The 17,022-nt window shown below is 40.5% G+C and overlaps 1 protein-coding gene across 1 annotated transcript in view; it reads left to right on the forward strand.

The window, feature by feature from the left end:
- Positions 1-2,789: 2,789 nt before the first annotated feature.
- zswim5 (zinc finger, SWIM-type containing 5) overlaps positions 2,790-17,022 on the forward strand; it is a 335,357-nt gene continuing 321,124 nt past the window's right edge. Inside the window, exon 1 of the mRNA XM_069938867.1 lies at positions 2,790-3,371. Coding sequence (XP_069794968.1) covers positions 2,966-3,371 — 406 coding nt within the window. The 5' untranslated portion in view covers positions 2,790-2,965. The remainder of the gene's footprint in view (positions 3,372-17,022) is intronic.

The following is a 17,022-nucleotide window of genomic DNA, read 5'->3' on the forward strand; positions in this document are numbered from 1 at the left end:
TTTGACCCAAATACAGAGTAGATTCAAATAATATGGAAAAGTTTCTGGATTTAAAGTTAATTGGGAAAAATAAGTGAGATTAATCCCTGAGCTGTTGGTGATTATATAAATTGTAAAATGGTTACTAAATTCAGGTGGCCAGATGTAGATATTAAGTATTTAGGTATTAGAATTGATAATGATTTGAAAAAAAATTATATAAATTGAATGATCTATCTTTACTTGATAGAATTGTTGCAGGTTTAAAGAAGTGGAATAATTTACCTATTACTTTAGTTGGCAGAGTAAATTGTGTTAAAATTAATGTTTTTCCTAGAATTCATATCTTTTTAGATCAATCCCTATTCCATTTCTTTCAAAAAATTTTAAGGATTTAAATACATTTTTATGCATTTCTTTGAAAAAATTGACTTGAATTAGGGGCTTTGCATTTATAAATCTCAATTGAGCTGCTTTATAATAACTCTTAAATGAGGAAGACGTAAAGTTTAGCTTAGATAATATTCCATATTGTTTTTTATAGAATTTAGTGTGATAGGGGATATGAATCCCTAGGATTTTATTTATATATGGAATTCTAAATTGTTACTTGCAAGTAGGGAATCACCTATTTTGAAACATTTGATTGAGTTGTGGAATAATATTGATAATAAAATTGGCATGAAAGGTTGAATATCTATGAAAATGTCAAAATAAGCTTATTCCTTTTTCAAAAGATAACCAATTTTTGAGGATTTGGAGATGGATGGGTATTAAGAAGATTGAAAATTGTTTTGAGGATGGGAAATTTATAACATTTGAATGAATGAGGGAAAAATTTAATGTATCTAACTATACTTTATTTTGTTATTATCAAGTTAAAGCTTTTTAATCTGGTAAAATAGTTCTATTTTGATGTTACCTCAACAAAGTGACTTAAAATAACTGCTTTGTAATATTACTATAAATAAATTTATTTCAGTAATGCATAATTTACTTCAAACTAAATCCCCAAAGGTTGGGGTGCATAAATCAAGATTAAGATGGGAAGTAGACTTACACACACAAATAAATGAAAAGGACTGGATAGAGTTATGTAAAAATAGTATGACTCACATTATAAATGTAAGCTATAGGGTGGTCCAATATAATTTTTGACATCGATTATATTTGACTCCACAAAAAAAGATTAAATCCTGCAATATCAGTTTTATATTTTAGGTGTAAATCTGAGATTGGAACTTTAAAGTTAGACAATTTTGGTTAGGGGGGAGATAATTTATTTGGAACGAATGACAGGGATCAAATTCCCACAGGATTCAATGTTATTTTTATTGAGTAATATTAAGGCCATAAGGCCAAAATTAAAATTAAATATCTATCCGATTGAATTTGTGTTCGTTGCTTTAGCAGTTTTTAGGAAATGTATAGCAATATCATGGAAGTCAGAAATACATTTAGGTATAGAAAGATAGCATGCAGAACTTCGCCGTTGTATACGATTGGAAAATATTACTTATAATCTGCAAGACCAATACCTTGTTTTTTTTTGGAAAATATGGTGCTCATATTCACAAAATTTTGCTTTGCATGTTTAATAGGCTCCCTGAAGACCTCACTTCTTGGTGATCTCCAATAGATTTTATTGTACAAATGTTTTATTTTCTTGGCATTCTCCAATTTTTCTTTCTTTTTTGGGGTGGGGGGGGGGTGGAATGTGAAGTGGGAATGGGATGATATATACCACATGAATAATTTCTGTAATTGTGGTTTAAAGATTCAAAAAGTAAGGTTGAGCAGGACCTAAATTCACGGAAGAAGGAGAGGAGATCGTTTTGAAACACACGTCCTCTTTGGAAGTCCAAATTCGATTTATTTTGAATTGGATCTGCGGTGGAAAATGCAGCAGGTAACTTCATGCTCCACCCGTTTTAGTGGAGGGACAACTCGTGGCAAGGATGAAAGGATAACTCACCTCCCCTTGTTTGAACAGTGCGCTAGGATTTTCTTTTTTAACTGGAAGATCAGACTGGAAATGCTTTCAAATAGACAAGTCAATCGAGAGGGCAGTTCTCCCTCAATGGTTATTTGATCAAGCCTCTCGCTTCCTGCTTGAGACGAGAGTGTGGAAACATAGAACAGTGGTGATGCCCAATAGATATCAGTGTTGGACAAACTGGTGAGGGCCAAACTGGGACTCAGTTCCACAATTCAAACACAACTGCGTGGGGGTTTTTTATATAACTTGATTTTACAAATTTAGGAGCGGGATATTGGTTGAAATATGGAGAAATGATACTGTTAGGAATTAAGCTACGCCTCCATCTAACTCCTTTTTAGTAAATGTGAACTTAATTCGCCTTTAAATACTTATTTTAGAAAAGACACACGTGTGTGTACTTCATTGCCAATAATTAGCGCAATTCCATCTCAAGTTATCCCGGCGTCAGGGGCAGGTGTGCACTAATACCCTGCAGAAGCCAGGGTTTCCCCCGGCCCTGTGCCGTCGCGAATTCCTCACTGGGCTGCAGCCAGAGGCTCTCCCCTCGCCCGCTCCTTGTGCGGCGCGACCTCGCCCCGCGTGACATTCCGCTCCGTATTCAGCCACGCGCTCCTTCTATGGCATAAAAGGCCGCGACCCAGTGCCGCAAAAAAAATCCATGATTGTGACGCCTGATTGATTGACATCAAACCGGGCCAATCGGTTCCCAGACTCCGTTGGTGGGGGCAGCGCCGAACGCAAGGCCGGTCGAACGTGCTTGACCAACATTCTTCGTGACTGACATCCCGTTTGTCTAATAGGACAGGGGGACGCCGTCGGGGCAGTCAGCTGTAACCAATGAGAAAGAAGGAAGGGCGGACGCGAAGTGGGTTAGGTTGCACGGCATTGAGTGGCTGTGTGTGGTGGTTTCGAATGCCGTGTGAAAAAAAAGCAACATTGTAGCGGTGCGTGGTGGATACTTTTCTCTTCACCCTGTGGAACAGCATGGCGGAGGAGAGAGCTCAGCCGACCGCAAAGCGTCTCTGTTCCAGGCCCTTCCCAGCTGCCAGATCGTCCCAGAAAGCTGCACTGACCGGGAGAGTCCACAACCCGGAGTCTCTCCTGGATGCCAGCGCTAAAATGGTGGCGGAGAAGTGGCCCTTCCAGCAAGTGGAGGAACGTTTCTCCCGCATCCCCGAGCCCGTCCAGAGGCGAATTGTTTACTGGTCTTTCCCGAGGAACGAGAGGGAGATCTGCATGTACTCGTCCTTTAACTACTCCTCTCCCGAGGAGACGGCAGCCACCGCGGCAGGAGGTGCAGCCGTGCCCGGGGACGACGAGAACCGGCTCCCGTTCAGGAGAGGTATTAAACTGCTGGAGAGCGGCGACGTGGAGAATGTTCTTCAAGTAGGTGAGTGTGATTTCAGGGAGGAAAAAATGTCCAATCTTCACCCCAAAAATGGATTCGGTCCAGTGACACTTCCGTTCGAATTGCCTTCTCTCCTCCCTGCAACAATGTTTTTCCAACTCACCCGAAAACAAATGCTACTTCAGCCCCGGACATTGGAATAGTTGGCTCGTGTGAGATAGCGTTACAGTTCTTGGCTCCGTTCAAAAGGAAAATGTAGATGAAGCCGTCCGCTGCCTCATTCCACAAAAGAATGTATTTATAGCCTTTGTTTATGCCGATTGTTTTTAAATCGTGGGAAGTGTTTCTTTGGGGGGCGGAGGGTGGGTGCTTATTTAGGGGTCGGAGAGGGAAGGGGGGGAGAGGCCATGCAAGCGACTCTGGTCCCAGGGCAAAGGTGTGCGTTACCGAACAGAGAAGGTCATCTTGTCGGTTTGGATTTCCGATTTGAGGCAGAAATATCAGACCTTTTCTTTCGCAAAGACTGGCCGCGGTTTTAATTGTATTGAGCTGTCAGAAGGGATAACGCCGCGAGTTGCCTGTCAGGAATGTTCTTGACTGGAGGGGAAAATACCAACCGAGGAATTAAATCCTGAACAGGAGCAAGTACCGTTGCTGACGATCATTACATTTTGGACGGAGTCCCGACTCAGGGTCGGGGTTTGGGGGTTTAAAAATTGCCCCTCCTCTTCAACAAGAACGAGCAAGGCGTCTCTGTTCCAAGGATGAAAGGAAAAGGAGAAATGCCCAGTGGTGATGCCAGCAATAAGAGGGGCTGACCGTGGCTTTTAGTTGCACGGTGGGGTTTGATGCGATTCGCGAAGCGAGCAGCTTGACGTCTTTCCATGGGAAATGCATGCATTTTCAGAGAGGGAGAGAGATACCCTTGATTTATTTTTTCATCTGATTCCCACAGACATCAGGGAACTGAGCCAAAATTGGGTAAGCCCTGAGATGACCCGAGGGTCTGTTGACTTGTTAAAATGAATGCAATAATTTTCCTTATTCCTGCGCCTCCCCCGCCCCCCAATCCCGAAATGTAATTATTTAAGACTACACTGTGACTTGTTCTGCTGTACAGTTTCATCCGAAAGATCTTCGCTACTAAGCTTTTATTTAAAAAAAGATGTTCTCCACCTCTTTTTCTAGTCTTTTGTTAGTTTCCTGGGGGGGGGGGGGGGGGGATTGAGTTGGAATCTTGAGGTGAAACAACACGATTCGAGCCGTACAATTCACAAGTTGGTACTTGTACGTTGCCCCGACTTTAAAAAATATTAGGCATAACATTGACTCAGAAGGAAGGAACGAGCGAGGAAGGGCAATCGGGTTGTTCTGCTTCATGCCGTCAATCGACACTTTATTTGAGATTTAATTGCGTGTCGCGGAGTCTGTCGTGTGAAGCTCCGCCAAAGGACTCTGCCACTGCTATCTTGACAGTGTGCAATCGACTCGACGTCCCGTGAAGGTAGAGACTTCGCCACTTGGATATTTGCCACCTGAGGCTCCAGCTTGAAAAAAGATTTCTGGCAGAATTGCTAACTTGGCAGATCACACTGGACAACTATTTTTTTTAAACAAGGGTTTGCTTCCTGGAAAAAAAAGGGGGATTATGATAGACAACTTCAAGCTGAACACAAAGATAATTTCATATTTGCTGTATCATGCAGGAAGTTGACACTTAAATTTAAAAAAAGTAGCAAGTTTAATCCCATAATGATGCTGACACATTGCATCAGTGCAACTGACCCAAAGTGACGCTGATTTTCGTTTGTACTCAGCATCTGATTCCTTTCCTGTCAGTCTCCCACAGTAGCTTATCAGGCCTGCCTCTAGCGTCTTTCAAACGACCAGGAAGCACCAGAGAGAGAAAAAAAAACTCTCTTTGCATCTATGACCAGAGAATCCTAATCGATTTTTGAAGGCTTTTATTAATTTATCCAATGGACAATTGTGTATCTGTGCAAGTGAGACAGGGACAGAGAAGGAGATTTTTTTATTCAATGAATGCAGGCAGATGAATGAGATTTGGAGATAACATAACCTCAATTATTTTGTGTAGTTATTCATAGTTTCCATACAGAAAAATCCTGCAAAAATTCTCTGGTTGAACCCCCCCCCCCCTTACTCTTTGGAAATATAGTTAATTGCTTCATCAGGTCAAATACACAAATCGTATCAAATGCAAGAGTTTTAGACTAAAACAAAATGTGAATTTTCTGTTGTGTTATGTTTGCGATTCATCCTCGTTTTGGGAAGCTTTCTTTTCAGCAGGTGGAAAACAGCAAAGGACCTCATTTGCTTCACTTTTTAAAAATTTCTCAGAGCGTTGTGAAAAGCTGAAGAAAAAACATTCCTTTTTATTGCATTGAAATTTGCACAAAGGGTTGTTTTTTATATGTACCAAATTTCTTGCAATATTATGAAAGATATTTTCTGTTGATGGATGTAAATGACCTATTTCAAGGGAGTGAATTGGTAAATATTGGTCTTTGCATTGGACTGTTTTGTGTAGATATATAAAAATAGTGGAATAGCTTTTCTATTACAATCATTCTCTCAAGAATTCTCTCTCTGCAACTGTTCGCTCTCTAGTATTTCAATGTCAGAATATATTGCTCTTGTTGCAATTTTGCAGTTTATTTGACTGAAGGGCTAGTGTGGAAGTGTGGTTGCACCCAGGCCTCGGTGTCCACACACTTTCATTCAAGTTTGTTTTTCCTCTTAACTGAGTACAACAGCTGTTTTTAAGTGTTCTTATTGATTAGCTGTCTGAGTTTTGCTAACTGTGCCTAAACCTGCGATTGAACCTGGAAGTTGCTTGACTCGCATGACGCAGTTAAGTGAACCTGTGGGGGAATAAATAGCTTTGTTGCAAATAATATTAACATCTGTAAATGGTTTGCCCAATGATTTAGATGCCAGTCATGTTTTGGGTATGATGTTCGAGATCGTACTGAACTCGGAAAGCTTGAGGGCCTGTTCTGTGTGGTATGGCCCTTGTTCTAGTTAGATTTAATATTGTGGACATTACTTAAAGTTTTCCTAGCAGCACAATGGTTAAACTTGTGCTGCATGGTAGCTACTGGAGGCCAGTCTAAATGAGGCTGAATGAAGCCTCCTTTTCTACATAAAATGCAACTCTGACCATGATGATACCACTCAGTGATATCTTTTATCTTACAGATATTACTTTGTGACACCAAATCGAAAGTATTATGCAGTTTGCATTTCTACAACTTGGCTCATCATTTATACTTAAAAGTATGAAATAGTGCTAATTATTCACTAAAAATGTGTGGCTTAACCTACTATAAATAAGGCATGAATAGCTTGAAATACAAAACATAAATTTGAGTAATTGCACTTCTGCATCAGGTTTGAATTTTGATTCATTTGAAGAATATAATGTGATCACATTTGTGCGAGCTATTATTCCCTTTAGTTCTTTATGCTTAAAATTGTAACTAATCACAATTGTTTTGAAGACTTTGGTATATTTATAATTATGTAGTGAACTTCCAAATATGCAAAATAAAAATCTCTTGTGTAATGCTACATTAAAGTGAAGCTGTGTAATAATCGTGAATTTGGAGCAAATGTGTCTATATTGCAAACTAAGTGATGGGAAGGCCACTAATTAATCTTTTTGCAGTCATTTACTAATGCATTGTGCCGTTTCCAATTCAAAAATAAAGTAGATGTTGAGCTTTGTCAATTGGAATATGACATGCAAACAAGCGATTGAAGGTGAAGTTTGCTTAAAAAAAATATTTTGTAGAGCAGATTTGTAAGAGTGTGATGAATACAATGCAAGCATTTGTAAAAATCACTACATTTTTTCATGTTATAAATGTCCAAATCATTAATTCTAATTGGAAAATGTAAAAATAGCACAAATTGAGCTGATATGAAAGGCTTAAATTGGATGCAGTGACTGGGAATTTCTGCCAAACTGTAGCTATCTCATGCAGTTTACCTGTAATTGATGAAACCAGTGTAAAGGTGTGGTGTGAATTACTGGTAATTTTACATTAATCTTAACAATATTGTGTTGGAAACCAGCTTAGCCCCAATGAAAAGATAGGTGCTTCAATTTTTTTTTAAAACCATGAACAGTTTTGGAAAGTTTTTTAATTTGTGGACTTGAGATTTTTTGGGGGTGGAACAGCATTGAGAAGCATCTTTATTTTTTTTTGGAAAGAGAAAATTAAAAACCTTGTAAATAAATGGAAAAATCATAATAAGAATTTTTTAAAAATTCATTTTCTATAATGTAAAACTGATTTACACCAGTTTAGCACTGAATCACTTACTATAAATGCCTTTTATTGTGATGTATATATTTCTACAAAATTGTAAAACTGAATAATATTGCCAAATATAATAGATTTTTGTGTAATTTAAAATATATACCAATGTTTTCTTTCGTGGCATTGGAAATTTTGCACTTTTTGATAGGCGAATGACCCAGAGTCCAAAAAGAACTTGCTGCAATATGTTAGTTTTGATAAATAGCCCCAGTTGTTGTTATGGCTAAAATGATAAGGTGCTCTTCACCATGGTGTGAAAATGAAAAGTATCAAATTATTTCAGAGAGGGGTAAAATTATAAGACATGAGAGAGGGGGAAATTCTTTCGAATAACTATCTGCTTGTTGCGAATATTGCAACTCTTGAAATTGTGATCTGTTTGTCATGCCTTTATCTTCATTTACAAACATGAGAGATTTATGAACATGATTGGTAGCTGGTCACAGGGAGGTGGGAATTTTATTTTTCAGGAGAAAAATCAGAGTAAATAAAAGGCACCCAGAGCCTTGTGCTTTGGGGAAAATGCTGCATTTGCTTTTGAAAACAGCAGTAGAAGAGCAGAAACGGTTATTTAAACTCTGCCGAGTCTGTGCAATGCATCATTACATTGTAATTGCGTAAAAATGCAAAGTGTGGGGGAAGGAGAAGAAATAAAAAATGGGAAATCAAATCAAACTTGCAGCTGGAGGTAAGATTGAACAGACAATAGGGATGGGATGAAGTAGCATTATTCAAACTGGATTCCATTTAGGTCATAAGAAAACAATATAGCTTGACTAAATTATTCTCTTCTGGGATGGTGTGGCTTAGTGTTCCCATAAGGAATTTTAAATTTAACAGGGTTGTTGTTTTGTTCCTGTAAGTAGATATCTTTTGTCCCACTCTCCCTGCACTATACTGTATTAAGCATCTTTAAAGCTTTTGGCTTTTAAAATAAAATGAATATAATATAGAGTGGGTATTTTGTATTTAAAATTTGAATTAAATTTCACCATTTTTAAAATACAATTAAGCATCAACTTTTTTTTGGGAAGAAAAATCATTTTGCAATTCCATTTTCTGCATGTGAATTCCCAGCAGGGGTCACTGGTTAGCCATAAGGAGTGGTCGCTATTTAGAAACTTTTATTTCCTCCAAGCTTAGAGGTATAGAGGGATGCCTTTGGACCTAATAATAACCTAGATAAGAACCAATTTATTGCAGATCAAACCTGGCTTGTTCCACTGTACCTTGGTATTACATAATGCAATCCATTTTTGGTGTTGAACTATTGGAATATACCAAGTCCCAGCAATAGGAAATAAATCGTCAAGTTGGAAAAGGTGCAGAAAAAAAATAAACGAGTATGTTGCCGGGACTGGTGGGCTTAAGTTATGAGGAGAGGTTCGATAGGCTGAAACTTTCCCGCTTTGAACTTGGAGATTTATAAGATCATGAGGGGTTTAGTGATCAGTCAGTTTTTTTTTGCCCAGGATAGGGGAGTCGAAAACTACAGGTTTAAAATTTAAAATGAGGGGTGAGAGGGAGAGAATTATTGAAAATGACCAGAGAGGCACCTTTTTAAGATAGAGGGTGGTAGTTGTGTGGAACATATAACCACTTACAGCATAGAACAGGCCAGTTCGGCCCTACTAGTCCATGCCGTAAAAAAACCCCCACCCTCCTAGTCCCACTGACCAGCACCCGGTCCATACCCCTCCAGTCCTTTCCTCTCCATGTAACTATCCAGTCTTTCCTTAAATGTAACCAATGATCCTGCCTCAACCACATCTGCCGGAAGCTCATTCCACATCCCTACCATCCTTTGCATAAAGAAATTTCCCCTCATGTTCCCCTTATAATTTCCCCCTTCAATCTTAAACTATGCCCTCTAGTTTGAATCTCCCCCACTCTTAATTGAAAAAGCCTATCCACATTTACTCTGTCTGTCCTTTTTAAAATCTTAAACACCTCTATCAAGTCCCCCCTCAATCTTCTACGCTCCAGAGAAAAAAGCCCCAGTCTACACAACCTTTCCCTGTAACTCAAATCTTGAAATCCTGTCAACATTCTCGTGAACCTTCTCTGCACTCTCTCTATTTTGTTTATATCTTTCCTATAATTTGGTGACCAAAACTGTACACAGTACTCCACATTTGGCCTCACCAATTTGTACAATTTCATCATAACCTCCCTACTCTTGAATTCAATACTCCGATTTATGAAGGCCAACATTCCAAATGCCTTCTTCACCACACCATCTACCTGAGTATCAGCCTTGAGGGTACTATTTACCACAACTCCTAAATCCCTTTGTTGCTCTGCAAAGAAAATGGTAAATATGGGTTGAATGATGACACTTGGAAGACATTTAGATGGGTACAGGGATAGGACAGGTTTAGAAGGGTATGGACCAGATTCAAGCACATGGGAGTAGTTCGGGGAGATACATTGGCCAACCTGAATAATACACAAACGTGCTGGAGAAACTCAGCTCGGTCATGCAGCATCCATAGGAAATAAAGGCTAGCTAATAGTTTGGACCTGAGTCCTTCAAGCAGAAAGAAGGGCAAGTGCCTCAATAAAAAGATGGGGAGAGGAGGGAGGGAGAGGCAGGGGGAGGAGCATAGGCTGATGGGTAAGAGGTCATAGGTGGGTATGGGTGAGAGGATGGAAAAGAAAAAAAGCTTGAAGGAGTAGCTGTGAATGGAGAGAGTAAGGGGTGGGGAGCTGGAGAAATAGAGGGATTTGGAAAGAGAAACTTGGGGGAGGGTATTAACAAAAGCTGGTTGATGTTAATGCCATCCAACTGAAGAGGGCCCAAATGGAATATTGGTGGTGTTCTTCCAATTGGTTGGTAGCCTCAATTTGCTAGTGTACAAGGCCATGATAGGTTGTCAGTGTGGGAATGTTTGGCAACTGGCAGGTCCCTGTTATTGTAGCAGACAGAGCAAATTTGCTTAATGAAACAATCACCATTCTGCATCCAACATGGACTAGTTAGGCTGAAGGGCCTGTTTCGTATTTCTATGAAACTGTGACTATAAATTAAGTTTTATTGATAAAACATTGCTAATGCAATGAGCTTTCCTCATCAGAATATTTAAAAAAAAAACAGGCTGTAAATGATTTTCTCTGTTCCAAAATTTGGTTGTGGTTTTTTTTTATATAGCTTAATATCAACTTGATATAATTTTTAGTACAATTTAAAACCAGGGCTCATTTGAATTAATAAACACAATCCTCCATGGTGCAGAATTTTGCCTTTAATGGATCAGTGAGTATTTGAATGTGAAAGCATAAATTCTTCTGTAGTTAGATATTGAAGCATGATTTGGGGGTTTTAAAACTGATAATTCTTCTCTGTGTACCAATCAAATATTTTAATTTTGTTTGGAGGGGTACTCAAAGAACAAGACATTGCCTTAAATATGGACTTGGGTTATTTATGATTGAGGTTAAAAGGCAGTTTTTGAAATTTGGAACTCTCTAAAAACTCATGGATGCTGGGTTAATTGGAAGGTGGTGTTCGAAAAGTTTTTGAAATAAAACACAAAGTGTGGAAGTATTTGAGTCGGACAGCATCTGCAGGAAGAGAAATAAAATTAACCTGTTAGGTCAGTGCCCTTGCATTCAAATGAGAGAAAGTTAAAGTTGCAAAGAAAGTAAATCGACTGACACTCGATGTAGTAAAAACACAATGCTGGAGAAACTCGGCCAGTCAGTGTCCTTTATACAGCAGAAATAAAGATACATAACCAACGTCATCAAAGTAGGAAGGGCTCAAGCCCGAAATGTTGGTTTATAAGATAAAGGAACAGAAGTAGGCCATTTGGCCCATTGAGTCTCCTCTGCATTTCCACCCTGAGCTAATCTGTTTACACATCTAGTATGTATCTTCATTTTTTTTTGCATCTGAAGGGGATCTCTTTAGCTTCTCCTTCTCATTGTTAGGTGCGCCATGTGATGCCCGTAATGACTCTTTGCCTTATGGCAGGCAAAAGTTGAAGTATATCATGTCTATTACGTTATATATTATTATGTGACAATAAAAGGAAACCTTGAAAGTGAGGGGAAGGAAGCAAGGATGGGTAGTTCAAAAAAAGAGGTGGGTGGAGAATGTGAGCTCTTTTGGGAAGCTTGATGAAGGTTTGTGAACAACAAACAGTACATTTAGTAGAGGTGTAAATTGGAAATGAATGAAATTTAGAAGCCAAAAAATCCATATTAAAACCTGTGTCCTCTGGTTCGTGATGGTTTTGCCCTGGGGGTAAAGATTCTGACTGTTCACCCAATCCAGGGGGTCCCCAAACCTTTTAGACAATCGACCCCCTTGTGGAATACTTGATCCCTCATTGACCCCCAGGCATGGAATCCTGGTGCTGGACAAAGAGTGGCGAGGGTGGTGGTGGTGCTGGGATGGTGATGGCTACCAAAGATACAAAGAACACATACATCTTCTATGCTCAGTCCATCCTCCCGTTCACTCTCAACGGTTCTAAGGCTGAAGCCAAATATAACATGGTGGCTATTGAGGCCCGCTCTTGCGAGAGGTTGGTCACCACTGCCATATTTTCCTTTGATTTGCACTTGCTTTCCACAGAAAAAGCTCAATCAAACCCTCCCACCCCGGTATTTATTGACCCCTTCGATAGTCCCATCGGCCCCCGAGGAGTCAAGATCGACCGCTTTGGAGACCCCTGACCCCATCAACACCTCTCATGACTTTTTGCATCCCCATCAGGTTGCATCTTGACCTTGTACACTCCAGAGAAAATAGTCCAACTTTGCCAAACCATCCCCATAACTTGTACCCTCTAAACCAGGCAACATCCTGACAAACCTTTTCAGTCCACTTTCCAAACCTTCCATATCCTTCCTTTAATGGGGTGATCAGAATTGCCCACTGTATTCCAAGTCCAGCCGAACCAAAATTTCATATAGCTCCTTATTTTGAACTCAATAACACCCAATGAAGTCAAGCATACCATGTGACTTTTTTTGCCAACCTCTCGACTTGCATGGCCACTTTTGATGAACTGTAGACATGTAACCCCAGATCCCTCTGCACATCAATATCTTGAAATGTCCTGCATTCCCCTTACATTTGACCTACCAAAGTGCAACATCTCACCCTTGTCCAGACTAAACTCCATATTCAGTGTCTCTGCCTGTGTTTGTAAATGATCCATATCCTGTGGTATTCTTTGATAACCCTCTACACTGTCCACATATCCACCAATCTTTATATCATTTGCAAACTTAATAACCCACCCCACTGACTAAGTTTCATGTTGACACCTCTAAGCATAAGGGGCTTAACATTTTAAAAACAATGAATAATTCCATTTGTGTGTTGATAACCTTGTTTTTAAAAAGATAAAGCATAATCCAGGTCTTTGATTCTATGGATACTCAAATTCCAAGATGATTGAGATGATGCGTACTTGCATCTTCAACTTGAAATAATGCAGATTTTAAGGTTGTAGAGGAGAATAATGATGAAACCAGAAATAAGGAAGGAATTAGATCTTCCACTACCACCTCCATAATTGGATGACTAAATCTACTGCAGGTAATAACTAATGCTCATTCCTTTCGATCGATACAAAAACTGGGGTTAACTTGATGAATCTGGGAAACATTAAAATCATTAGTTCTGTGGTTATGGTATAATTACATACAACAGTCCTCCATCGCCTTCCCAAGACCGTGTTATATGGCGAGCTCTCCACTGGCCACCGAGACAGAGGTGCACCAAAGAAGAGGTACAAGGACTGCCTAAAGAAAGCTCTTGGTGCCTGCCACATTGACCACCGCCAGTGGGCTGAATTGCCTCAAACTGTGCATCTTGGCGCCTCACAGTTCGGCGGGCAGCAACCTCCTTTGAAGAAGACCGCAGAGCCCACCTCACTGTCAAAAGACAAAGGAGGAAAAACCCAACACCCAACCCCAACCAACCAATTTTCCCTTGCAACCGTTGCAACCGTGTCTGCCTGTCCCACATCGGACTTGTCAGCCACAAACGAGCCTGCAGCTGACGTGGACATTACCCCTCCATAAACTTTCGTCCGCGAAGTCAAGCCAAAGAACATACAACAGTACCCAGATGCAAATTAGTAATGCTTCAGCTCTGTCCTTGTTGATGTTTGGTAAAGTACTTATCAGTTGCTTAAGACCTTTGTAGGGAAAAGCATTCTGTGAGGGAGATGGAGGTATAGATGGAATACACAAGTATTTTGTATATTCCATTACAATCTGCAACTTTCCTGTTCAACTGTAGGCACAGGTACTTCTTTTTTCATGCTCTGTATGAGTTATAACCTGAACCGTGCAAATTGTTTTAAAAATTGTGATTTCTCAAATTTACTTTTTATATACCATGTTTTATTTTGGCCACAAAATGTATTTTGTTTTTGGTTGGAAAAATTCACCATTTTTGATTTGACCTGAATTTCTGGAAGTGAACATTGGACTTTGTTGTCAGAATTTGTGCTGGAAAGGATTGGATATAGCAGACAAAAAAAGTCATCAACTTAATTGTATTCCACCATTTATGAAAAATATTACACCTAGGAATTTTAAATGTACAGATATGGAAATTTCTTAAATGACATCAAAATCTACATTTAGACACACAACAATATTTAAATTGTCATTCTCCATACCTGCAAATTACTAAACCAACCCAACAACTTAATGCACCACGCCACAACCTTTGGACCTCTGATGTCGGGACTAGACCCATGGACCCCATTGACGTTGTGACCACAATGCCAAGACCTGAGTTGTGCATCCCAAGACCTAACTTGTGGATCGCACCAAGTCCACAACCTAACACAAAGATGGTGGAGGGGAGGGTGGCCTACCTGCAGGAACGCTGACTCTGCTTACCGTCGCCAGAATCTGACCAGAGGCAGCCAGTAGTCCAGGAAATGGGGAAGATGTTCTGGACTGCAGGTGAGACTGAAATGATGTAGTTTTAGGTCCCTATCCTTAGTACTTTACCAGCAAATGTCCAAGCCTCCGAAAATAAGATTGACTATTTTAAAGCATGTCTTGCCTTTCAAAGAGAGCTGAGGGACCTCTGCATGTGTTCATCTCCTGACAGCGCTGTACAATTTGAGAGCTTCTCTATCCATTGGATGGACATTGCACATTGTCCTCAGGCAAGTGGGTGCTTCCCAATCAACAACTCTTGGTGCTTGGTCATGGTGGTTCTGAGCCTGGAATATCAAGCTGTGAAGTGATGACCTTGCGACTTGCTAGAAGAATTTACATCGCCTGACCGACAGCAGTCTACGTCTTGTCACAGGCAAATGTTTGCTACCAAATTATTATCAGCACATCTCCTGTGCTGCCAGAGCCCTCCACATCCTTGACCACTACTACACCACCATCAAGAGTGCCCAGTACTCCATAGTTTGGCAAATCAGATCACCAGGTGAGCTTTTCCTCCGTGCTTGCAAGCTGAAGCAAAGAGGGCCCAATGATAACCGCTGTAAATCTATGGTCCAGGGAAATAGGCAACATCCAATGGGAGTGCTTTGAGTCAATAGATGGGCTCGTATAGGAGGATTCAGTGACCAACCAGCAAAAGTATGGTGGACAGCATGCCATTTATATGTTCCGCAACCCAAAACTTTGGCTAAACCAAGAGGTGCACTAACTGCTGAAGTCCAGATCTGAACTATTCAAGTCAGGTGACCATTTATGTCCTCTGCAAGACCATTAGAGATGCCAAGAGGACGTGCCAAACAAAGCTCAAATCTCCAGCAAATCTTGCTCATACCTGACAACTGTGATGGGGCATGTATGCCATTGCAGGCTACAAAGCAGTCAGAACACCAAGCAACAGCACATCCTTTCCTGATGAGCTGAATGCATTCTGAGCTTGCTTTGGACTGGGGGTGAGTGAGCCAGTGGCTCCCACCAAAACGGCCTTGTACACTCCTGCATCCATGGACCCTGTGCAGTAGATATTAGATCTGCTCTCCTGAGAATGAACCTGCTGGAAGCAACGTGCTTGGACCGAGTCCCTGAAAATGTCCTGAGAACCTGTGCAGACTAGCTGGAGAGAGTATTCACAGACATCTTTAACATCTTTCAGCAACAGGCTGGTTCTTATCTGCTTTAACAAGAATAGTATTGTCTGGGTGTCAAAGGAAACCGTAATACTGGGCCTTAATTATTACTCCCTCGTGGCTCTGATGTCCACCATAAAGAAGTGCTTTGGGAGGCTTTTCATGCACACATTAACTCTGTCCTGCTTACCAGCCTTGACCCAGTTCGATTTGCGAACGGATGCTACAGGTTGTCACAAGATGCCATCTTCCTGGCCCTCCACTCTGTCTTAGAACATCTGGACAACAAGGAGGCTATGTTACACAACTATTGATCAATTTGAACTCTGACTTCAGCACCATAATCCCAAAAAAAATCATCCCCAAGTTCCAGGGCCTTGGTCTCTGCATCCCCTTTGCAATTTTAGCATATCCCCAGTGCCTCTTAACTGTGACAGATGCACCATTGAGAGTATCTTATCAGAATACATCACTCCATTGTATGGGATCTGCTTCACCCAAGATTCAGGAACTGCAGTCCAGGCCATGACACACCGAGATTGTTGGGAAGAGGATTGAAGAATGTGAAATCTCTTTTCCTGGCACTATCAGTCCACCAGAGTCAGTTCAAATAGAATCATTAAATTTGCAGATGAGACAACAGTAGTTGGCCTCTTTGGCAACAATGATGAGTCTGCTTGTAGGGTGGTGCTCATAAAATAGTGTGTAAACAACCTGAATCTCAACATGGACAAGACAAAGGAGATGATTGTAAACTTCAGGAGGATGAAGAGCGAATACTACTCATCAGTGATTCAGTCGTGGAGAACACAAAAGTTCCTTAGTATGCATAATAAGGATGACTATCCTGGGCCCACAACAACACTTCATTGGTAAGCAAGGTGCAGGAGCGCTCTCACTTTCTGAGGAGGTTGAAGAGGGCAAAACTACCGGCCCCTAGTTTGACAACATTTTACTGGAGTACAATACAGAGTGTCCTGTCCAGCCGCATCATTGTGTGGTATGGTGGTTGCAAAGCGTCAGACCCAAAGTTATAAACAGAGGATCATCATAATGGCTGAGAAGACAGCCAGGACCATTAATTGAATAAGGCTCAAAAGAATTATTGAGGACCTTTCCATCCAGCACGTAGTATCTTTGACCATCGGCCATCAAGAAGGAAGTACTGGTGTATCAAAATCCTGACTGCCAGGCTGGGAAATGGCTTCTTCCTGCAGGCTGTAAGATTGCTGAACAATATCTTGTAACTTTAAAAAAAAAAATTAATTAAAAAAAAAAATT

This window comes from Narcine bancroftii, chromosome 5 (assembly GCF_036971445.1).
Source record: "Narcine bancroftii isolate sNarBan1 chromosome 5, sNarBan1.hap1, whole genome shotgun sequence".
Taxonomy (NCBI): Eukaryota; Metazoa; Chordata; class Chondrichthyes; order Torpediniformes; family Narcinidae; genus Narcine; species Narcine bancroftii.